The 25,150-nt window shown below is 37.2% G+C and overlaps 1 protein-coding gene across 2 annotated transcripts in view; it reads left to right on the top strand.

Annotated features, from left to right (window-relative positions):
• MALRD1 (MAM and LDL receptor class A domain containing 1) overlaps window positions 1-25,150 on the top strand; it is a 596,047-nt gene that overhangs the window by 435,201 nt on the left and 135,696 nt on the right. For both annotated transcript variants that reach the window (XM_088844424.1, XM_055428153.2), the window contains 2 exons: window positions 3,239-3,396; window positions 22,110-22,311. In XM_088844424.1, the coding sequence (XP_088700550.1) occupies window positions 3,239-3,396; window positions 22,110-22,311 (360 nt within the window). The remainder of the gene's footprint in view (window positions 1-3,238; window positions 3,397-22,109; window positions 22,312-25,150) is intronic.

Genomic DNA, 25,150 nt, shown 5'->3' with positions numbered 1-25,150 from the left:
CACCCAGTGTGCTCACCAACAAAGTGGCTGCTGCTGGACCCACCCCATGGTTGGAACACTGATAATGGGCTTACATACCAGCCACAGCCACACCACGTGCTCACTCACAAAGCCTGCAACCAGAGCTGCTCCCCGCTGAGCATGCCTACAATGAGGCTCCTACGACAGAGCGACAGCACCTTGTGCATGTGCTAACAATGGCAGCCCAGACAGTAAGCATTAATTTACCTTATTTGGAACTCAATCAAGGCTATTTCTTTACATCCACTTTGTTTTCAGTAAAGTCTTAACTATATAAAAGAGTAATTATTTAAGCTAATTATAAGTCATCAAGGGTGTAAAATGTAATAAGATGAGGGAAAGCTTCGATGTTCTTAATCAAAATAGCTTAGAGTTTAAGAATCCCTGTTCTTAATGAATAAGTCACAGTTCTTAGTAGGTTTGACAGATGAAGTGTAGGTATATCTTGGTTGTGCATGCCACATATATGTCTTCATTTTCCAAATAAGAAAACAAGTAAGTGACATCCTTGCAATGAAACGTGAAAGAAAACTGTTTCATTGTTGAATTAAAATAGTGTGTACCATTTTCCTAATCCAGTACTTGCTAGCACATAAAATAAATTTCATAGAACATTGAAGATAGAAGACCATTCACAGATGTAATACGGAAACATTTCAAATTATTTGCACTACCAGTCTTTTTTAAACAAATGCTTTATTTACTTTTTTGGCTGCATCAGGTCTTAGTCGTGTCATGCAGAATCTTAGTTCCCTGACCAGGGATCAAACCCAGTCCCCTGGCTGGGAAGCCCATTTCTTAACCACTGGACCATCAGGGAATTCCCACCACTCTTTTGTATTGAGGAGAATCTTGCTGCAATAACTCATACTTCATGTTTCTTGGTTATTTTTCTTGGATAAGATTTTTTCTCTATTTTGCCAGACATTATAAGGGTCCTTAATGAAGAGAAATACTTTCAGAAAGGAATAGTGTTTTGTTTTTCTTTTTTAAATATATACAAATCACTTTCAGTTTCTCATCTGACATGTAAGTAATTTGGAAGTCATTATTTCTATCCCCATAACAAGACAAAAAGCTGAATAAACTAAAAATCAACAGCTCTTTTAAATCTGTTAGAGAGTTGTTATCAAAGGCAAACCACTGCCTCCAAATTGGAGACAAATAGGAGAAACAGAATCACAGCTTCTTGGAGCAGAAGCTCAAGAGCAGAAACCTCTGCAGGAATCCAGACTGGGGGAGGAAGTTCTAATTCCTCACTGATGAAGTGCTCTAGGCTCAGTGTGCACTGGGCTTCCCAGGTGTCTCAGTGGAAAAGAACCTGCCTACCAATGTAGGAGACGCAGTTTCAATTTCTGGGTCACAAGGTCCCTTGGAGCAGGAGAGAGCAACCCACTCCAGTATTCTTGCCTAGGAAATTCCATGGACAGAGGAGCCAGCAGGCTACAGTCCTCAGAGTTGCACAGGAGTTGGAGATGACTTAGCAACTAAACAACAACAATGTGCACCCATTTCAGAGATTAAAAAATCCTGGGGGAGATTCAGTGTTAGAGGTCCTCATACTTCTTTACATTTTAACTTCAGGAGCCCTACCAATTCTCACAGTAAAGATAAGAGAAAACTCTCTGCGTTGAGCTGGTGGAGGAGAAAAGTTGTCATTTTTCCAGAATAGTTTGTTCTAACAAGACTTGCCCTCAATAGAGAACATGAATCAGTATTACCTATTACAGTAGCTAAAATCCAAGTCATGTCGCCATTTATCCAGAATAGTCTGTTCTAACAAGACTTGCCCTCAATAGACAACACGAATCAGTATTACCTATTACAGTAGCTAAAATCCAAGTCACTGATAACCCCAAATGCAGATAAGAATGAGAAGAAATGGAAACTTTCATTCATTGCTGGTGGGACTGCCAACTTTGGGAAATAGATTGTCAGTTTCATACAAAACTAAACCTAGTCTTATTGTAAGATCCAGCTGTTGTGTACCTTGGTGTACTTACAAATGAATTGAGAACTTGTATCCACACAACTTACACACTAATACTTATGAAAACTTTATTCACATTTGCTAAAGCTGAGAAGAAACCAAGATGTCCTTCATAGGTGAATAGATACAGAAACTGTGGTGCATCCATATAAGGAAATGTTATCCATTGATAATAATAAATGAGCTATCAAGTCACAAAAAGAAACAGAAGAACCTTAAATGGTACATATTGCTAACTGAAAGAAGCTAATCTAAAAAACTATGTATTGTATGATTCCAACTATATGACATTCTGGAAAAGGCATACTTTTAACTCACAATTTGTGATTTACACATGTATTTCTCAGTAAAAATACTGAGAAAGCCACAAGAAAAAATACTTGTAACTAAAGAATATTTTAATAGACTTTGTTTAGAACTATAAATAAATAATTAACCTGAGGAAATGTTTATATATATATTGCAACCCCATGGACTGTAGCCTACCAGGCTCCTCGGTCCATGGGATTTTCCAGGCAAGAGTACTGGAGTGAGTTGCCATTTCCTTCTCCAGATATATATATATATATATATATATACGTTTCATTCTCCTCTAGTAAAAGCCATAGAGGGAGTAGTAACTATGATGCATTTTGATGATGTCTGCAGAAAAAGAAAATCCAGTTTTGTTTAAACTGAGAGATCGTTCACATACTAATGTAGTTGAGAGGTCATCTATTGTTCAGAAAAATAACAAGGTAAATTTCAGAATTACATTTCACTTTGCAGTTCTTGCCTGCCATTCACTGCTACTTTGGTCAGTTTGAGAATTGGAACAACCAAAAATAACATACAGTATCAATCAGTCCAAACACCCTCCATACCTGTTCTACATGCAGCATATGAAATATTTTATTTGCTTGAAACTGACAGACAGGTTTGAGCAATGTAGGAAAAAAGGAATACACTTTCAGAGTCAACGAAATATTTGATCATCTTTATGCACAAGTCACATACCAAGGTGAATTTTGTGAATTACATAATCGTGGTGACACTGTTTTTATGTTGGTTTAAAGAAGTCAATATTGTTGATATATAATTGACAGAAAGTGAGTTGTGTTTAAATCTCTCTGTGCGTGTGTGCGTGTGTTTGGGGAAAACTGAAATTCACACATGATTTAAATATATTCTACCTCATGCTACAGAATATATCATTTCACTAAATAAAAATTGTTTATCTATTTCAAGGTAGTGGTCAGCACTTCCTGTTTGTCAACTCATCTGGCCCCAAAGAAGGATACACTGCAAGAATCACCACTTCCCAGTACTTCCCAGCAAGCCTCGGAATGTGTGCTGTTCGGTTCTGGTTCTACATGGTTGATCCCAGGAGCACAGGAGTCTTAAAGGTACAAAGGGAAGACAGAGATTGTCTTTCACTGACATATTCAGAGCACGTGTTTAAACATTTCTCTCTTTTTTTGGTAGTCAGACAACACCAATCCTGATTCTATTAATTTCTCATTTCTTTCTGGGGCAATGGGACTTTGGCAAGCAGTTCTGTCATTCATCTTAATCTCATTCAAGATTTATCTCATTCATGGCTGCCACCTGAACTCAATTATGGTGCATACTATTTAAAAGATTACCTACAGATGAAAGATTATGGGCAGTTTCTACATGTATCTTCTAATAGCAACTTAGGAATAATGAAGAAATGTGACAAGAGGGATAGTAATGGAGAGGATTCTATTCTCCAAAGTAAAAGCCAAGCACACTTAAGATTATATTATCAGCTCACACTGAAAACAATGTGCCTGCTTTATTTTTAACTAACCAAATACAAGAATCTATAGAGTCTGATGCTGGGAGGGATTGGGGGTGGGAGGAGACGGGGACAACAGAGAATGAGATGGCTGGATGGCATCACCGACTCTGTGGACATGAGTTTGAGTGAACTCCAGGAGTTGGTGATGGACAGGGAGGCCTGGCGTGCTGTGATTCATGGGGTCGCAAAGAGTCGGACATGACTGAGCGACTGAACTAACTAACTATACCAAATGCTAATGTCTTTAAATAAACAAGTTGCTGCATCTATACTTCTTATTATATGAAAGATCAATGAGTGAAATTTTCACTTGTTAGGAACCAATTTTGAAATCTTAATTTTTAATGAGAAGATTGTGTATCAGAACACAACATGTAGTGACAGTGCCTTGAAATTATGCAGTCATTGTTGTTGGGATAAATATGCAATTTGGAATTTTTGTCATTATCTCAAACGTTGTCCTTTGTAAATAATAACAGCTATTATTAAGTGATTCCTATCTTTCTGGCTATTCATTTTTTTAAAAAAACTGTAAATTAAAGTAAGTTTTTATTCAAAGCCACTTTTAAAATTACAGCATGTTTATTCTTATGCTGTTAACTCTGCCAAACTACAACGTAGCCATATGAAGCATAAAACACTTCAAAAATTTGAATGTAGACCACATTTTTAACACACCTCAGATTTTAGATGCCAATGTATTTTGTCCAAATATATAGCTTATATCAAAAAAGGAACTTTTTAAATATTTCTATAGTAAATAATTGTAATAATTTCTTAAAACTTCCAATTATAAAAATAAAAAATGTTAGTGAATATAACTATTATAGTTGACAAAAGCTGACAGGAGAAACAAAAACTCTTACTTTTGAAGGCCTTAAATTTTATTATGAGTGAACAGGCAAGTATTTGTATTTTTTAAATTCCTACTGCATTTCCTTCTTTAGGTATGCTCATTAAATTTCCCAAGACTGATAAAGCTTTTCATAGTTCATTTAAGTCATATTTGAGAGGAAAAATTCTAGAGAAAAATGCTGAAACCTAAACCAAGAAAATTCAGATGCTATTCGGTCGTTCAGTCGCTCAGCCATGTCCGACGCTTTGCAACCCCGTGGACTGTAGCTTACCAGGCTTCTCCGTCCATGGGATTCTCCAGGCAAGAATACTGGAGTGGGTTACCATTTCCTTCTCCAGGGGATCTTCCCGACCCAGGGATTGAACCCAGGTCTCCCTCATTGGAGACAGACGCTTTAACCTCTGAGCCACCAGGGAAGCCCTCAGATGCTATAGTCTATGCTAATAAGTGCTCCAAGTTAAAATTCTGTATACCAGATTACAAAAAAAAAAAAAAATCTTAGACCATTACAAATATAAATTCTCTTTTATTACAGGAAAAAAAATTCCTCAAGATTTGTAATTTATTGTACAGAGGAATTACATTTTTAAAGTATGTCTTCATCATACACATTATTTGTTACTATTATGTTTCATACTTTTGCCTCATTTCAATATATTTACATACATCCCCTTCCCCATGGCTACATATTTTAAACTATCTGTGTGCTGCAACACGTTGGGACTTTGAGATAAAGAAGCCTACATTTTAGATGTTTAAACTACATCTGTAGGCTACTACTTCAATACAAAAAAAAAGAAAAAAAGGCACTGATGAGCCCTTATTTCCCTCTGGCTATTCATTTTAACTTTATATGTGTTAGCAGTTTTAATTCTCACATTGACCTAATGAGGTAGTGTTTAGCTTTCCCAAATTGTTCAGTAAAGAAACTGAACTCAAAGTGGCTTAATAACTTTTCCGTGATTACACAATTGATCAGAAATCTGATTTCAAAAATCTGACATCCTTTATCCAGCATTGTTGCTCATATCTTCTGCATTACTCAGAGATGTCTAAGGAGAAATATGAGGGAAAGAGAGAAAGAATAAAAGGCCTTATCAATTCTAGCCATTGCTGGGAAAGCAAGCTCTTATCAAGAGAAAAAAAAAAGCATGCAAGCAAGTGGAGAATCTGTTTTCCTCAAGAAGCCAGTAAAAACAACAAAGAAAGAGATTCATTTTTAACAGTTTAGATACATGTGAGTATTTGTAGATCATGAAAAAATTTTGGATTTTTTTTTTTTACATGTAGTATGTAAACATTCAGTAGATTAGCCTATTGCTTATGCTAAATTTTATCCAGGGTAATTTATAAACACTGATCTTTAAAAGTCTCTATAATATGTTGTTTTCACTGATATTTTAAAACATAGATACTTTAATTGAAGAGGACAGTTCAGTTCAGTTCAGTTCAATCGCTCAGTCGTATCCGACTCTTTGCGACCCCATGAATCACAGCACGCCAGGCCTCCCTGTCCACCAACTCCCGGAGTTACTCAAACTCAGTAGTCAGTGGTTATTTGTTACACACAGAAGCAAATATGAAATGGAAACCTTTCAACAGAATGGACACAGATTTCTGTCACTTTCTAACAAAATGTTGCTTTCTCAGTTCAAAACTAACATTTGTATATCTTTTAGCTATTCACCAGCTGGTCAGTCAGTACTACAGGCTGAATGTTTTTGTCTCCTAAAATTCACGTGTTAAATCCTAACTATGACAGTCAGCTAGTTGAGTTACCTAGTTAAACAGCCCACTGTTTTTAGGCATGCTTCTGCCAACAGTCTTTGAAATGAAAATGTTGGTCTCAAGTCTTGATTTCTGATAGCTTGCTTAAAATAGTAATTACAGTTTTTTTCTAACTGGAAGGCAGCCGTTAAGTGTACCATTGCTTTTATACTCTGAGCTGTCTTCAGAGAGGTAAGTAAGGCTGACATCCAGGTTTTGTAGAGAAATTGCCCTCCTCAACACCGGATTGTCTTGGTAGGTTTGACTGTCCCCATGGCTTTTTACCGCCTCCACAGGTGACCCAAGCGGAACCAATTATAGTCATGTCCAGGATTTGATGCGATGTTTACAAGAAGCTTTCTCTGTCTTCTCTGTTGCAAGTCACTGGCTAGAAGTAGACTAAATCTGGGGCTCTTGAAGACCATCTTTCCCGATATGGGGAGAGAGATTGTCTGAGAAAGAAGGAAGCTAGCACACGGAGGAATTCAGGCCCAAAAGAAGGAAGACAGAACTGTTTCTGTTTAAATCCTGGAGCCTGCTTTACCTGAGTCAATAAAGTTCTCTTTGTTACTTGCTATTGGAAAATTCCTGTTACAGAAACCCAGGGAGAAACTGTTTTTGTAATGTATCCTCATGTCTCTGATGGATCACAGTAACTGTGGCAAGTCTCTTTCTCAACTGTTGCTTTTAATCTTGAGTTATTCCCAGTCTGAAAAACTCCCTGCGTATACCATATTTTTATATTATGTGAATGAATCAGTGAAGTGGAAACCCATTCTTTCCACTCTTTTAAAGTGAGACTTTCCAGCTGCATGCTATTCTTTCACGGGCAACTGTTTTTCTTTTTTGTAATCTCTAATTTGAGTATTACAGTGTCACATTTTATAAAATTTCCTTGGCAGGAGTATTTCAGCGGGTGTGTTGCCTTAGAAAGAATCATCTGTAGTTACAGTATTGACAAGACTGATGGACAGATAGCTTCTTACAAAGGGTCTGAAAACCCACCTTTGTGAATATAGTTTCTAAAGTAACCCAAATAATATTATCTAGATTTATAGTGAGGAAGAACTTCTTCTTTTTAATATTAAAACAATTTAAGACTATAACAAATGATAATATGCCCTGAGGTATGATGCAGATAAATATTCACTGCTATCAGCATGCAATTATAAAGAGCATTTTAGAAATTAAAAGCTTTATAATTTTTATATTATTTACCAAAACATTCCACATCTATAAATATAAGGAAATATGGATAGATATACATGATGTTTTATTTATGTGTCTTCATCTCACTGTTGTTTATAAAAGGGAATATTTGAAACCACCTGAATGTCAAATATTAAGAATTGGTGAAATATAATACATTTGCTCTTACAAGAGAAAACTCTACACATGGACATCACCAGATGGTCAACACCGAAATCAGATTGATTATATTCTTTGCAGCCAAAGATGGAGAAGCTGTATACAGTTAGCAAAAACAAGACCAGGAGCTGACTGTGGCTCAGATCATGAACTCCTTATTGCCAAATTCAGACTTAAATTGAAGAAAGTAGGGAAAACCACTAGACCATTCAGATATGACCTAAATCAAATCCCTTATGATTATACAGTGGAAGTGAGGAATAGATTTAAGGGACTAGATCTGATAGATAGAGTGCCTGATGAACTCTGGACGGAACTCTGGACGGAGGTTCGTGACATTGTACAGGAGACAGGGACCAAGACCATCCCCATGGAAAAGAAATGCAAAAAAGCAAAATGGCTGTCTGAGGAAGCCTTACAAATAGCTGTGAAAAGAAGAGAGGCGAAAGGCAAAGGAGAAAAGGAAAGCTATAAGCATCTGAATGCAGAGTTCCAAAGAATAGCAAGGAGAGATAAGAAAGCCTTCCTCAGTGATCAGTGCAAAGAAATAGAGGAAAACAACAGAATAGGGAAAACAAGAGATCTTTTCAAGAAAATTAGAGATTCCAAGGGAACATTTCATGCAAAGATGGGCTCGATAAAGGACAGAAATGGTATGGACCTAACAGAAGCAGAAGATATTAAGAAGAGGTGGCAAGAATACACAGAAGAACTGTACAAAAAAGATCTTCACGACCAAGATAGTCACGATAACGTGATCACTGACCTAGAGCCAGACATCTTGGAATGTGAAGTCAAGTGGGCCTTAGAAAGCATCACTACGAACAAAGCTAGTGGAGGAGATGGAATTCCAGTGGAGCTATTTCAAATCTTGAAAGATGATGCTGTGAAAGTGCTGCACTCAATATGCCAGCAAATTTGGAAAACTCAGCAGTGGCCACAGGACTGGAAGAGGTCAGTCTTCATTCCAATCCCAAAGAAAGGCAATGCCAAAGAATGCTCAAACTACCGCACAATTGCACTCATCTCACATGCTAGCAAAGTGATGCTCAAAATTCTGCAAGCCAGGCTTCAGCAATATGTGAACCGTGAACTCCCAGATGTTCAAGCAGGTTTTAGAAAAGGCAGAGGCACCAGAGATCAAATTGCCAACATCCGCTGGATCATGGAGAAAGCAAGAGAGTTCCAGAAGAGCATCTATTTCTGCTTCATTGACTATGGCTTTGGCTGTGGATCACAGTAAACTGTGGAGAATTCTGAAAGAGATGGAAATCCCAGACCACCTGACCTGCCTCTTGAGAAACCTGTATGCAGGTCAGGAAGCAACAGTCAGAACTGTACATGGAACAACAGACTGGTTCCAAATAGGAAAAGGAGTACATCAAGGCTGTATATACCTTGCTTATTTAACTTATATGCAGAGTACATCATGAGGAACACTGGGCTGGAAGAAGCACAAGCTGGAATCAAGATTGCTGGGAGAAATATCAATAATCTCAGATATGCAGATGACACCACCCTTATGGCAGAAAGTGAAGAGGAACTCAAAAGCCTCTTGATGAAAGTGAAAGAGGAGAGTGAAAAGGTTGGCTTGAAGCTCAACATTCAGAAAACAAAGATCATGGCATCTGGTCCCATCACTGCATGGGAAATAGATGGAAAAACTGTGGAAACAGTGGCAGACTTTATTTTTTTGGGCTCCAAAATCACTGCGGATGCTGATTGCAGCCATGAAATTAAAAGACGCTTACTCCTTGGAAGGAAAGTTATGACCAACCTTGATAATATATTAAAAAGCAGAGACATTACTTTGCCAACCAAGGTCCGTCTAGTCAAGGCTATGATTTTTTCCCGTGGTCATGTATGGATTTGAGAGTTGGACTGTGAAGAAAGCTGATCGCTGAAGAATTGATGCTTTTGAACTGTGGTGTTGGAGAAGACCCTTGAGAGTCCCTTGTACCTCAATGAGATCCAACCAGTCCATTCTAAGGGAGATCGATCCTGGGTGTTCATTGGAAGGACTGATGCTAAAGCTGAGACTGCAATACTTTGGCCACCTCATGCGACAAGTTAACTCACTGGAAAAGACTCTGATGCTGGGAAGGGTTGGGGGCGGGAGAAGAAGGGGACGACCAAGGATGAGATGGCTGGATGGCATCACCAACTCTGTGGACTTGAGTCTGAGTGAACTCTGGGAGTTGGTGATGGACAGGGAGGCCTGGCGTGCTGTGATTCATGGGGTCGCGGAGAGTCGGACACGACTGAGCGACTGAACTGAACTGAACTGAACATATTTTAACATGGGACCATCTATTCCTTTATCTATATAAATAAGTATATATGTGTGTGTATATATATATATATATATATGTGAAAAAATATATGGAGGTATATACGCTAAAATGAAAAGAGTAGTTATCTTTAGACAGTGAGATGAAAAGATTGTTTTCATTACTTTTACTCATTTATTTTATAATTTTTCTACATTAAGCATATGATGCCTTTCTAGTAAGAAAAATATATGCAAGGGCCTTTCTAAAGGATCTTCACATTTGAAAATATTGAAAGACACACTCAAGGATATCCATAAACAGGTCACTTCTTGAGTTAATAAATAGCGAATGTGGCTCCGGAGCACATGGTAGATTATAAACCATCTCTTAGATTGATAACATAAATTCTTTAAAAAGGATATGTCAAAGAAAATATCTAAAGTGAAATTCCATACTAAAGTGTCTATGAGGCCCTAAAAGTAACCTGGCATTCCTAAAAGATATCAAATAGCAGATTGTGCTAGAATGGTTTCTTGTCAGCACAAATCTGAGATTGTATTGAGTGTTATGTATCTCTTGCCTTTCTGTGCTCTGTTCTGTATCCCAGAGAACAACATTTCCCAGACTCCTTTGCTGTCTGCATTCCAGAATAAGTTTGACCAAAGGAGGTTACTGGCCAAAAATCTGAGGGCAGGAAGAGGAGACAAGCCTTCTTCCTCTTTCTCTCTTCTCTTTTTCTGTATATTTATATTTCTCTAGCTGAGTTTGTACTGCATCTCATCTGTGACTCAGTTCCCCCAGAATGCCTTGCCTCCATGGTTCACATCCCACCAAGGATACTGACAAATGCCATCTTCTTCCAGCAACTCAACTTCACTACTCCCTCCCTTTGACTTTAGGTTTTGGAGGAGAAACTTCTTCCTGCACATGCTAATCTATAGGTTGCCTCATAATTTCCCTGGTGATTTCTCGTCTCTTCCATAAACATACTACCTATTACCTATATTAAAGTTCCTCTATTTGAAAGATATTCATTTCTGTTTCCTAACTCAGCCCTGTCTAGGTACCTACCTCAAAGAAAACACAAATCTTTCAAAGACATTAACTGATAAAACAGTGAAAAACTGTGAATGAGCACCAATTTAAATTTGTCCTCCTTACATTGACTTCTTAAAAACCTACTGCCTAGTAGAGGAAGACAGAAAACAAATTGAAAAAAAAAAAAACACTAATATGAAAACTTCTGTTTGTGATATAATACTACGGACTAAATTAAACTGTTTCCTATAATACATAATTACTCACGGTCTGCTGAGAAAGTTATTTTATATTGAATAGTAAGAAAGTCTCTCAGAGAAATATGAGGTTTGAATTTAGACTTGAAAAACTAGATAGATCCATTCTTGTGAATAACTATAGTAAGAATGTTCTAGGCAGAAGAAATAAGCTAAGGGAAAAACTCAAAAGTAGAAGGTATTTGAAGGCCACTGTAGTGGAACAAAATAAACAAGAGAAAGAGAGAAACGATCAGAGATAGGTAGGAACCAGCTCCTTCAGGGCCTTGCAGGGATGGTAAGGAGATTAGATTTTATTCTAAGAATCATGGAAAGTCATTGGAGAGTCTTAGTCAGCTTGAACTACTATAAAAAATTACAATGAAGTGGGTGGATCAAACAACAGAAGTTTCCTTCTAACAGCTCTGGAAATTCAGAAGTTCAAGATCAAGGTATGGGCCAATTTGGTTCCTCTTGTGGACCCACTTCCTGGTTTATAGAGAACTGGCTCTCACTGTGTGCTCAACCGGTGGATAGAAATCATCATTTTGAGGTCTATTCTTAAAAGGACACTATTCTAATCCACAGGACCCCACGCTCATGAGCTAATTACTTTCCAAAGACCCCAAATCCCCAAATCAAAACATTGAGAATTTGGGCTTCAACTTATGAATCTGAAGGGATATATTCAGCCCATACCCGAGAGTATTAAACTGAGGGATAATAACATCTTCTTTGAAAATTTAGAAGATATGCTGTGTGAAAAAGGGACAGGACCTGGGGGTAGGGGGAGGAGATCAGAAGTGGACATGAAACAGGAAGGCAAATTAGATGATTTCCGGGCATCCCCAGCTTGATTTAAAGTGGACTGTAAGAATAAACTGGAAAACAATTGCTACAAATAATGAACAAGCCTGAGCTCTTCATTGGAATATTAAGATTATCTTCTAAATAAAGCATACTTTAATTTTATTAGTATATTAGTGAATGGCATCATATAAAGTAGTTTAATCAAAATGTTATACAGTTGATGAGATCAAGGTGAAATTCAATTACATATCCCTATTACTTTTTTAGGATAAAAAGCCAAATAATTCACATCTATCCATCCTGCAAAGTAGAAAGCTGCATGATGAAAGAAATGTTTTATAAAAACTAGAAAGCCTGATACTAAATGTATAATATTCAGGATAGTGAATGAATAATATTCAGAATAATAAGATGTCTATTCAGGCTTCAGTATCCTCTGATTCACAGGCTCATGATTTATGGAGCAATGCTAATACATACTTTATTTTCTAGGTCAGTTTCTTTCTTTCAATTACCTACCTACATGTAAAATTAAAAGCACTCTTTAAAATGGTGCTGGTCGTTTTCTGATACATATTGCCAAAAAAGCCCTAAGTGAAACCAAATTAATTTCCCATGAGATTATTTAGTTTCAGTAGTTCAGCTCCTAGCTTCTGACTTGTTCTGATGTTTAATGCTAACTCAGGTGAATTATTTAATGTCTATGAAAAGAGGTAAAGTTTGGCACAAAAGAAGAGAATTTCCCTACAAATAAGTAATAGCCCTTTATTTCTCTAGACTCATTTTTTAAAGAAACAAAAAGGAAGTGAACTTTTGTAATTAATACTTTTCAAAATGCTCTTTGTAATTTATAGAAGCGTTTCTTTGTTCAAGGGAGAAAAATGAACTATTTCCTAAAACTTCTTTCAGTGATAACAGATGAGGTACTATATCTAAAGGGGCTTTCCAGAAGCTTATTGTTCATATATCAGAACAGCCTACGAGGTTGAAGTGAGTTTTATTTTCTTTTTTATTTATTTATTTCAATTGGAGGCTAATTACTTTACATTATTGTATTGGTTTTGCCATACATTGACATGAATCTGCCTCAGGTGTACATGTGTTCCCCATCTTGAACCCCCCTCCCACCTCCCTCCCCATCCCATCCCTCTGGGTCATCCCAGTACACCAGTCCCGAGCATCCTGTATCATGCATCGAACCTGGACTGGTGATTCGTTTCACATATGATAATATACATGTTTCAGTGCCATTCTCCCAAATCATCCCATCCTCGCCCTCTCCCACAGAGGCCAAAAGACTGTTCTATACATCTGTGTCTCTTGAGTTGAGTTTTACGCAGTCCGGTGGTTAAGGTGAAACTTTGCCTTCCAGTACAGGGGTATGGGTTCAATCCCTGGTTGAGGAGCTAAGATTTCACATCCCTCACCACCAAGTAACCAAAAAACATAAACAACAGAAGCAATATTGTACTGAATTTAATAAAGACTTTAAAAACTGTCCACATCAAAAAAAATCTTAAAGTTGAGTGTTAGAGCTAAATGATTTCTGCAAAATGTATGGAATTCAACATGTAAATCTTCTGTTCAGGAAGCCACTACTGCCATGGCCTTATGCTTGTAAATTTTGTTTTGTTTTGTTTAAATGTGATATTTAGAAGAATAGTAAGAGCAGTAGGAAAAAAAAACTGAGAATAATGCAAGATGGTTACTGTATGCTATACACTGAAGTCCTTTACATTGATCTAATCCTTAACCATTCAGTTAGGAACATAAAGACATTATCTATACTTTAACAGTTGAGTAAAATGAGATAGAAAAAGCTTCAGGAATTTGTTCAAGGTCACAGTACTATTTAAGAGATGGCAGGCCATGATGTTCCCATACCCACTGGCTCTGGCCTATGCTTTTAATTAATATGCTTTACTGCCTTCCAGAACTAGATGGATTTTTATGGCATATTTTATTTTCCATACTTTATTGCTCAAAATCATCTTTTATTCTCTCCAATAATTATTGAAATCTGGTCTTTAAAGGATACTTTGCCCATTTTATATTCTGCATATTGTAGTTTTCAATATAAATTTGATTTGAATTACTAAGTAATTTGACAAAGGTAAAAGAGGAGTGTGAAAAAGCTGGCTTAAAACTCAACATTCTAAAGATGAAGATCATGGCATCTGATCCCATCACTTCATGGCAAATAGATGGGGAAAAAGTGAAACAGTAACAGATTTTATTTTCCTCGGCTCCAAAATCACTGCGGATGGTGACTGCAGCCATGAAATTAAAAGACACTTGCTCCTTGGAAGAAAAGCTATGACCAATCTAGACAGTATATTAAAAATCAGAGTGGTCATTTTGCCATAAAAGATCCATATAGTTAAAGCTATGGTTTTCCCAGTAGTCATGTTCAAATGTGAGAGTTGGACCGTAAAGAAGGCTGAGCACCAAAGAATTGATGCTTTCGAACTATGGTGTTGGAGAAGACTCCTGAGAGTCCCTTGGATAGCAAAGAGGTCAAACCAGTCTATACTAAAGGAAATCAACCCTGAATATTCATTGGAAGGACTGATGCAGAAACTGAAGCTCCAGTACTTTGGCCACCTGATGTGAAGAGCTAGCCAACTCACTGGAAAGGACCGTGATGCTGCGAAAGATTGAGGGCAAGAGGAGAAGGGAGAGATAGAGGATGAGACCATTGGATGACATCACTGACTCAATGGACATGAGTTTAAGCAAATTCCAGGAAATAGTGAACGACAAGGAAGCCTGGTGTACCACAGTTCATGGGGTCACAAAGAATTGGACATGACTTAACAACTGAACAACAACAACCGATGTAACAGAAAATAACAAACCAAAAAAAAATTGGTGTAACAGTTATTTAAATCATCCTCCTAAACATGGCACCCTCGATGTATGCTGTGTGTTTGGTGTTGAGGTTGGAGGGTGCTATCAGTATTCCTTTTTCCTATAATTGCCCCTGTGCCATAACATTTAATCCTTTTGTTCTGCTGCTTTTGAAGGTTAACTATTGGATGATCTGTTCAAGGACAAGAGCCACCAAGACTACATCCTTTTTGTCAAACTTTTCAAAACCCTTTCTGGTCAGTTTCAGAATCCTCTTGGGTTTGTTATCTGATCTGTATCTGTCCTATTAGAAGAACTGGCTCTTTCAGGGGCCCCCATCTCTCAAACAATGCAAGAGGAAATTCTTTATATTCCCTGTGTTGCTTCCAGACTTCCAAACTTCAGAATAAGACATTTAGGGAATTTCCTGGAAGTCCAGTGGATAGGACTTTGTGCTCTCACTGTCAAGGGCCTGGGTTCAATCCCTGGTAAGCGAACTAAGATCTTTCAAGCCATTGGTCAAAAAAGGGAAAAGAGTCTCACTCTTTTTCATTGTTTCTTAAATGCAAAACGACCTTGGGCCCTCTAGGGGTGATGCAGAGCACAATGAATCATTGATGGCCAGGTATTTTGAAGTGTTCTAGAAAGGACATCTGATACACCACTTGGCAACTACCCTCATCACCATAAATAATAATATGATCAGAAATAATTGAATTATGAATTAATAAAATATTGTATAGAAACAGTTCCTAGTAATAAAGGAAAATGCATTTTAGATTTAAGTAAGTAAGCAAGTAAAGTCACTCAGTCATGTCTGACTCTTTGCGACCCCCATGAATGGTAGGCAACCAGGCTTCTCTGTCTGTGGGATTTTACAGGCAAAAGTACTGGAGTGGGTTGCCATTTCTTTCTCCAGGGAATCTTCCCGACCCAGGGATTGAACCCAGGTCTCCAGCATTGCAGGCAGACACTATACCATCTGAGCCACCAGGGAAGCCCATTTTAGATTATATTCACACAAATCAGGACACTAGATTACCACTTAGTTCAATGAAGTCATAACTTACAAATTTGTAACCTGAATTAATGACTTGCCCCAAGTCTCTGATTTTTACCATGTGATGGTACCACGGAGACAAGAACCTGGCCCATTTCTTAATTATCACTAGTGCTATAGAAATTCTTCCAGTGATATGTTGAGTAAAAGGAGAAATGATAAAAATGTTAAGTTTCAGGGAGGAAAAAATATATTCAAAAAAGTTTAATATGTACTTATATTTATAGAACTGTGCATTCAAAATTAAATAGGTTCTAGTTTGTATGGCACATGCTTAAGGCAGTTTACACATCAGATTTTCTGCTTAGTCCTTCATTATTGATGCTTAATTTTAAAATGCATTTTTATGATATTATGTTATTAAAGTTGTTGAGAGTCATTATCAGTATTTGGTCTATAATTTTATTCTTTTATTAAACACATTTTAACTGTCCCAGGCTAACACGTTCTCTCATTCCTGTTACATGCTGAACCTCATAGTCTTTATATCTACACTGCTTATCAAAGGCAGCTTTTGAGAATAACCTCAGAGAATGCTTAACAGAGGAAACAATGATATACAAAAGTATCCCCAGGCATAAAAAGTAGGAAGTCTGTGTAGATGAGCAGACTTCGCAAATTTCTGCCCTCTAAACAGACTTATCAAACTCTAGATAATACCCTCCATTTGAGCATTTCATACTATTTTAGCAGATACATAGTTAGTCATGTACTAAGGCAGTCATGTACACATGCTGGTGTGTCAGTCATTTGTAAAATGGGACACAGGTAATACGCAAGAACAGTAGTTAAAATGAACCCAAGTATTTTTCAGTGATTTCTTCCCTTTTTGAGTATAGCTTCAAGATTCTCCCTGTATCAGTGTCCTATATTTCTTCTGACAGGTCTTACTGAATAGAAGACAAGAAAGGTAAGGTTGTACGTGGTGTGCCAGGCATTTTGCTGAGCAGTTGGTGTGACACTGAGGATGCTGTGATGGGGAGTGTGTCCATAGGAGAAAGTGTCCAACAGAGTGTTTCACCCAGTATGTTGTGTAGTGAGAATCATAGGCTTATGTTAACAACTTAGCAAAGGTGGGTGCACAGACCTTGATGGCAGAGATACTTCAAGTGCAGACAGAGGAAACAGTGCTGACACGTGCTGTTATCTTTTATTGTATATAATAGGAAAATAAATCTCAGGATGGGAAAAACCTTGCTGTTCGTTTCTATTAAAGTATAAATTAGCAGGCTGAGAAGGCACTCCGTGAAATGCAAAGGTTGACACTCAGGAGAAGGAGCTAATCGAATATGACCTTCAAATTAGACTTTCCCTTTAGAATATAAGAAAAGCAGGAAAAGAAAAGTGACCTCAAGTTGAAGAGTTATGCTGCTAAAAATTAAAATCAAGTCACAGTTTTAGGATAGAGACATGGGAATTTGCAAAAGAAGATATTTCTTACACCTGCCTAAAAGCAAGCTAGGTACAAAGTCACCTTGAGAAAGAACCAAAAGTCAGCTCTGCTTTAAAGTCTGGGTCCCAAGCTGAATATTACTTCTTAAAAAGAGAAAAACATTTAATATATTCATAGTTAAAGCAACTTTTTTTCCCCATTTTTATTTTGTGAAGTCCATCAGTCTATTTTCCTGATAGATTTTGGCTTTAATGCTTTGTTTAGGAAGCCCTTTTCCTGTCAAAAATAGCAAAATATTCTCACATGTTTTTTATCACATAATTTTGATTTTCAGATCTAACTGATTAATACAGTCATAATTGATCTTGTGTATATGTGCTGAGAAGTTAGAAACTCATGATTTTTCTTTCCAGATACGAGGCTGGTTATTCCAACACTGTTGATTCAATACTATGCCCTCTCTTTGTTGATTAGACATGCTTTCGTTATCATTGTTAAGTTTATGTATACCTTTCTAAATTTTCTATAGATGTGTAAGAGAATGATTGCTTCTTAGTTGAAAAAAAGATAGATAGATACACAGAGATGATAGAAACACAGAGATAAATCATGATCCTCTACAACCTTACTCACTGCTATTGACTTAATTTGACAATATAGGAAAAAGACATTTTTCCTCCAGTATAGTCTCAATTTGGTTTTCTGTTTTTATTGATCTCAGCTTCTATATTTCAAAGCCATGTGGTGGAATGCATGAAGATTCAAGACAGTTATATGTGCTGGAGGAATTATAATGTTTATCAATTTTAAATGTCCCCACTTTATACTTTCCTGAAATATTCTTTTGTTTGCTTATAATACGGACATCCTAACCACTTTAAAAATAAATACTTTAACATCTTATTCATCCCAACAATGGAAACAGTGAGAAATGTTATTCCGGGGTGGCTCCAAAATCACTGCAGATGGTGACTGCAGCCATGAAATTAAAAGATAATTGCTCCTTGGAAGAAAAGCTTTGAAAAACCTAGACAGCATATTAAAAAGCAGAGACATTACTTTGCCAACAAAGGTCCGTCTAATCAAAGCTATGGTTTTTCCAGTAGTCATGTATGGGTGTGAGAGTTGGACTATAAAGAAAGCTGAGTGCCGAAGAATTGATGCTTTTGAACTGTGGTGTTGGAGAAGACTCTTGAGAGTCCCTTGGACTGCAAGGAGATCCAACCAGTCCATCCTAAAGGAAATCAGTCCTGAATATTCATTGGAAGGACTGATGCTGAAGTTGAAATTCCAGTACTTTGGTCACCAATGCAAATAACTGACTCACTGGAAAAGACCCTGATGCTGGGAAAGATACAAGGCAGGAAGAGAAAGGGATGACAAAGGATGAGATGGTTGAATGGCATCATTGACTCAATGGACATGAGTTTGAGCAAGCTCTGGGAGTTTGCGATGGACAGGGAAGCCTGGCTTGCTGCAGTCCATGGGGTCACAAAGAGTTGGACACAACTGAGTGACTGAACTGAACTGAACATCAGTTATAGACAGCTTATGGCTGGACTGCAAGGAGATCCAACCAGTCCATTCTAAAGGAGATCAATCGTGGTTGTTCATTGGAAGGACTGATGCTAAAGCAGAAACTCCAATACTTTGGCCACCTCATGCAACAAGTTGACTCACTGGAAAAGACTCTGATGCTGGGAGGGTTTGGGGGCGGAGGAGAAGGGGACGACAGAGAATGAGATGGCTGGTTGGCATCACCGACTCGATGGACATGAGTTTGAGTGAACTCCGGGAGTTGGTGATGGACAGGGAGGCCTGGTGTGCTGTGATTCATGGGGTCGCAAAGAGTTGGACATGACTGAGCAACTGAACTGAACTGAACTGAAGATTTTATAAATCAGTGCAGTTCTTTCGCATCTAAACAAACTATTTTTTGTGTACGTTTTCTATTTGTCTTTTTGTTTGTCTGTTTGTTTCATTATTTGCCCTGTTAGCTCTGTCTTCATTTAGATTGATTGCACTTCCTTTACTTCTTATTCCCTGTGTTTCTACATTCTAATTGCTATATTTTTCTGTAAAGGGGACACTTAATTTTTAGTAAATCTCTTTAAAATGTTTATCCACTTTTGCTGAAAATTAATTGCATCCTTTAAACTACCTATCCCTCAAATAAAAAAAGACCTTTGGCCAAATTTTATTGACCTAAATTAACCCTCTCAAACAGCTCTATGACTTTCTAAAGTTAGATGCATGTTGTAAATGTCATCTACTTTCCTGGCAATTGTATTCTTTAAAATTCCTTAGACATCATCAGTATATAATTATCAATGATAATTATCAAAGAGCACGATCTTTGCTCACTACTCTTTATTAATCCCTATTGTCGTTCAGTCGTTCAGTCATGTCTGACTCTTTGCGACCCCATGGACTGCAGCATACCAGGTTTCCCTGTCCTTCACTCTCAGAGTCTGCTCAAAGTCACGTCCATTGAGTTGATAATCCACCCCACCATCTTATCCTCTGTGGCCCCCTTCTCCTCCTACCCTCAGTCTTAATCCCTGTGCAGTCCACTATATTAAATTATTTTTGTTTAATGTGTTCATTAGTTTGCTCTGCTCATGGCCACCATAACAAAATACTTTCTCCAGCAGTATATACCCAACCTGTGTGTTCTAGGTATGCAAGTCTGCATCAATAACTCCTAACATAATGACTGACCGGGCTTTTCATGGGATTCTTTGATTAATTATAAGCTGGTGACACATGCATGGATTCATCTCTATGCTGTCCATCTCTTACAGTTATTCCAGAATTCTGCTGGAAACAGTCAATTTTGTGTGTTTTTTTCCACCTATGGATGTTTGTGAATTCCTGTTTTGTTTATGTAATTTCAACCAACAGTTTGCATTTAATTTAAAACTTCCAGAAAGAACTTACTATTTTTGTACATTGGTAGATGTGCTCCTAATTTTCAGTGTTTCTCTGGATGGAAACATTTTTGAGGTGTATAGATAAACGTATGTTTTTAGTTAGCCATCAGAACCAGAAACCATTTTTCCAAATATTTACAATTCTTCCAAATATTTACAATTCACTAAAAAAGTAAATCAAATAATAATTCCATTTTTTGTCCTGTTTGTAGTTTTGCAGTCTAAAACTTCCTTTCTTTTGAGGGAAGATCCTTTGAATGCATTTTGAAGGTAGTCTGTACAGTGATATTACTAATTGGGATGAAAAATAAAACTTGGAGGTATCAGGCTAACATTGAATGCTACATAGGTCATTCTGCTATTAAGAGGCACTTTAATTCTGATTACTCCTAAATAGTCTGTCTCTTTCAAAGAATGTGAAGTTAATGTTGTAGTTCGGTTCAGTTCAGTCACTCAGTTGGGTCCGACTGTTTGTGAATCTGTGGACTGCAGCACGCCAGACTTCCCTGTCCCTCACCAACTCCCAGAGCTTACTCAAACTCATGCCCATCGAGTCAGTGATGCCATCCAACCATTTCATCCTCTGTTGTCCCCTTCTCTTCCCGCCTTCAATCATTCCCAGCATCAGGGTCTTTACCAATGAGTCAGTTCTTTGCATCAGGTGGCCAAAGTATTGGAGCTTCAGCTTCAACATCAATCCTTCCAATGAATATTCAGGACTGATTTCCTTTAGGATGGACTGGTTGGATCTCCTTGCAGTCCAAGGGACTCTCAAGAGTCTTCTCCAACACCACAGTTCAAAAGCATCAATTCTTCGGCACTCAGCTTTCTTCACAGTCCAACTCTCACACCCATACATGACTACTGGAAAAACCATAGCTTTGATTAGACGGACCTTTGTTGGCAAAGTAATGTCTCTGCTTTTTAATATGCTGTCTAGGTTTTTCAAAGCTTTTCTTCCAAGGAGCAATTATCTTTTAATTTCATGGCTGCAGTCACCATCTCCAGTGATTTTTGGGGCCCCAAAAATAAAGTCTGTCATTGTTTCTATTGTTTTCCCCATCTATTTGCCATGAAGTGATGGGACCAGACGCCATGATCTTAATTTTCTGAATGTTGAGTGTTAAGCCAACTTTTTCACTCTCCTCTTTCACTTTCATCAAGAAGCTCTTTAGTTCTTCCTTGTTTTCTGCCATAAGGATGATGTCATCTGTGTATCTGAGGTTATTGATATTTCTCCCAGCAATCTTGATTCCAACTTGTGCTTCCTCCAGTCCAGCGTTTCTCATGATGTACTCTGCATATAAGCTAAATAAGCAGGGGGACAATATACAGCCTTTCTCAGTTTGGAACCAGTCTGTTGTTCCATGGTTTTTTGCTATGTTGTATTTTTTATTTTTTTTTTAGTGGTTAAAAATTCTGGTTGTACGCCTCCTCCAACTTTTTAGAGACTTGAAATAGTTACACTTTGGGGCCATATCTAAGTTGGTAAACAGAATTCAATATGACAAAACTAAACAAAGGTCTGAATCACCAGAGAAAATATAACATCCATAGGCAACCATGCTTTTATATATATAGAATGTATTGTTATTGGGTTGTCACATTGCCAGACTCCATTCTTTCATTGACAACCTGGATGCCTGTGTTCTTCTAATACCTAAACCACAGAGTTGATTTTTTTCTGTTTGTTTTCTTCCCTATTGTTAGGTGTATACTGTTGACGAATCTGGACTAAACATCCTCATGTGGTCAATGATTGGCAATAAACGGACTGGTTGGATGTACGGACATGTTCCTCTCTCGAGTAACAGTCCATTTAAGGTGGCATTTGAAGCTGATTTGAGTGGACAAGAGAACATCTTCATCGCCCTTGATGACATCTCTTTTACCCCAGAGTGTGTATTTGGAGGTAAGCAATTCCTTCTGAAAATGGGCTGTACAAAGAGTGTTTTAGATATCTAAATGTAAAAAAATTGGGAGTTTCTGAGGAATTGCATTTCTTTCCATGTCCAGTCTTACTCATACATTGTAGAAAGAGAAGTGTACACAGCTAGAGGTAACATTTTTCTCTCCATGAAACTTTATCATGAAATTCCCATGCCCTCTAGGCAACAAAGTAGCCTTGACTAAAGTTCTTTAAGAAACCCAGAGAAAATTTAATTTTCTCAATATAGCTTTGTTGTCTGTTTTTTCTTTTCATTTCCAAAGGTTCACAGCAACTGCACAAAGACTCTGCTGTTCACCTGTCTTTTCCATCCAGATTAATTTTTCTCCTTCTGTTTCTACATTACAATCTAGAACTCTTATTCTATTGCATAAAGGAAAAAAGTCTCGTCATTAACTCCTTTTCTAAGAAATCATACCTTTAATGAAAACCTGAGTTTCTGATGTTTAAGATGCTTCCACTTAAATGGCTATTTGTTCTCATATGAATCCTTCACTTTATCAACATTAGAGAGTAGGGTTATTGCCTTTCAAACTGTCCATTAATTTTGTATGCTGCAACTTTGCTACATTTATTTAGTATTTCCAACAGGGAATTTTTTTGGTGAAGTCTACAGGGTTTTCTATGTATACTATCACGTTACCTGCAAATAATAACAGTTTTATTTCTTCCATTCCAATGTGGATGCCATTTACTTTTTTTCCCCCTGATTGCTGTGGCTAGGATTTCAATATTGAATAAAAGTAGACAGAGTGGGCATCCTTGTCTTGTTCCTGACCTTTTTGGAGGTAAAGTGTTTATCTTTTCATCATTAGGTATAACATCACCTGTGGTTTGTCCTCTATGGACTTTGTTATGTTGATGTACATTTCTTCTATATCTTCTTTGGGAAAATTCATATCAAAAAATGGATGTTGATTTTGCCAAATGCCTTTTATGCATTTATGGAGAGGATCATATGATTTTTATCCTTTATTCTGTTAATATGGTGTATCACAATGACTCACTTTCAGATTTTCAGTCATTCTTCCATCCCTAGAAGATATCCCAGTTGATCATGATGTACAATCTTTTTAATGTGTTGTTTAATTTGGTTTGCTAATATTTCATTGAAGATTTTTCATTCATTTTCATCAGGAATATTGACTTGTAATTTTCTTTCCTTGTGGTATCCTTATTTTGTTTATGTATATAATTCTGACCTCACAGAATGAGTTTGAAAGTGTTCTCTCCTCTTCTGTTTTTGGAAGAGTTTGACAAGTAATGATATTAGTTCGTATTTGAATGTTTTGTAGAACTCACCTGTGAAGCCTTCTTATGCTGGACTTTAATGTGTTGGAAGGATTTTAACTACTGATTCAATCTCTTTATTAGTAACCATCAGCTCAGATTGTCTATTTCTTCCTGAACCAGTCTTTGAGGGTTGTGTTATTGAGAATCAATCCATTTTTTCTAGATTGCCCAATTTATTTGGAGTATAACTGTACGTAGTAGTCTCTTATTGTCTTTTGTATTTCTGTGTTATCAGTTATAACATCCCCTCTTTCATATATGATTTTGTCTGAGTCCTTTCTTTTCCTTGGTGAGTCTACCTGAAGATTTGTCAGTTTGTTTATCATTTCAGAGAACCAGCTCTTGATGTCACTGATCTTTTCTGTTGTGCTTTTAGTCTCTATTTCATTTATTTCTGCTCTGATCTTTGGTATTTCCTTCCTTCCACTAACTTTGGGCTTTTTTAGTTCTTCTTTTTGGACAATCTTTCCAGCTACATTTTTTTTGTTGTTGTTGTCATTAAATTGAAAGAAAATAAATCTTCAGGGAGTGAATGCAATTCCCCCCAAAAAAGAAATATTATCCCAGGGCATCCCTTTTAACTTGACTTGGTAAATATAAAATGACAGCAACTAGCAAGGTGCCAAACAAAATAATGAAATTCATAAGGAATTCATGTGGAATAGGCAGCCACAAGTTCTCCTTGTTTATATTATCACTGCTAAATGACAGTAGCTCTCTCCTCATTCTTGAATAGAGATTTTTCTTTTTTCCCATCTCTGGATTTGAACAGAGAGTATTACTCTGGAGCATTTCCAGGACTGGTATTTTCTCTTAAAGGCAAATTATTTAAAAATGAAAATATTTGTCTGTTTTCATCATCTTCATCATTTATATTATCTCCAGTGATGTATTCTGCATGCCTAGAAGAGTCCTGTTATATAGGAGATACTCAATAAACATGTCCTATGAATAAACAATAAATATGTCAAATGAAAAGATAAATAAGTAAAACTCATCAACTGAATTTATATGATACCTCTCTTCACTACCACCAATGAACTCTGCCTCCAGTCTTGTTCTCTAACCCTTGTTTTGGAAAAAGGAATGATACGACGACAGACAGAGCTGTGTGAATTGTCCAAAATACTCTGTGTGACTGTATTGAGAGGTAGAAAGGTAATAATTATACTAAAAATTTGGAGACATGAGTCTAAATCATGACTGTATCACCACACTCTTACATAACTTTAAAATAAATTTAAACTCCTTCAGTTCAGTTCAGTTCAGTCGCTCAGTCGTGTCCGACTCTTTGCGACCCCATGAATCACAGCACTCTAGGCCTCCCTGTCCGTCACCAACTCCCAGAGTTCACTCAAACTCATGTCCATAGAGTCGGTGATGCCATCCAGCCATCTCATTCTCTGTTGTCCTCTTCTCCTCCCACCCCCAATCCTTCCCAGCATCAGAGTCTTTTCCAGTAAGTCAACTCTTTGTATGAGGTGACCTTAGATCATGTTATATCATCAAG

The sequence above is a fragment of the Moschus berezovskii genome, chromosome 15 (assembly GCF_049115385.1).
Source record: "Moschus berezovskii isolate FMDL1 chromosome 15, NW_MosBer_1.0, whole genome shotgun sequence".
Classification (NCBI taxonomy): Eukaryota; Metazoa; Chordata; class Mammalia; order Artiodactyla; family Moschidae; genus Moschus; species Moschus berezovskii.
This window is presented reverse-complemented; position numbering and strand designations above follow the sequence as displayed.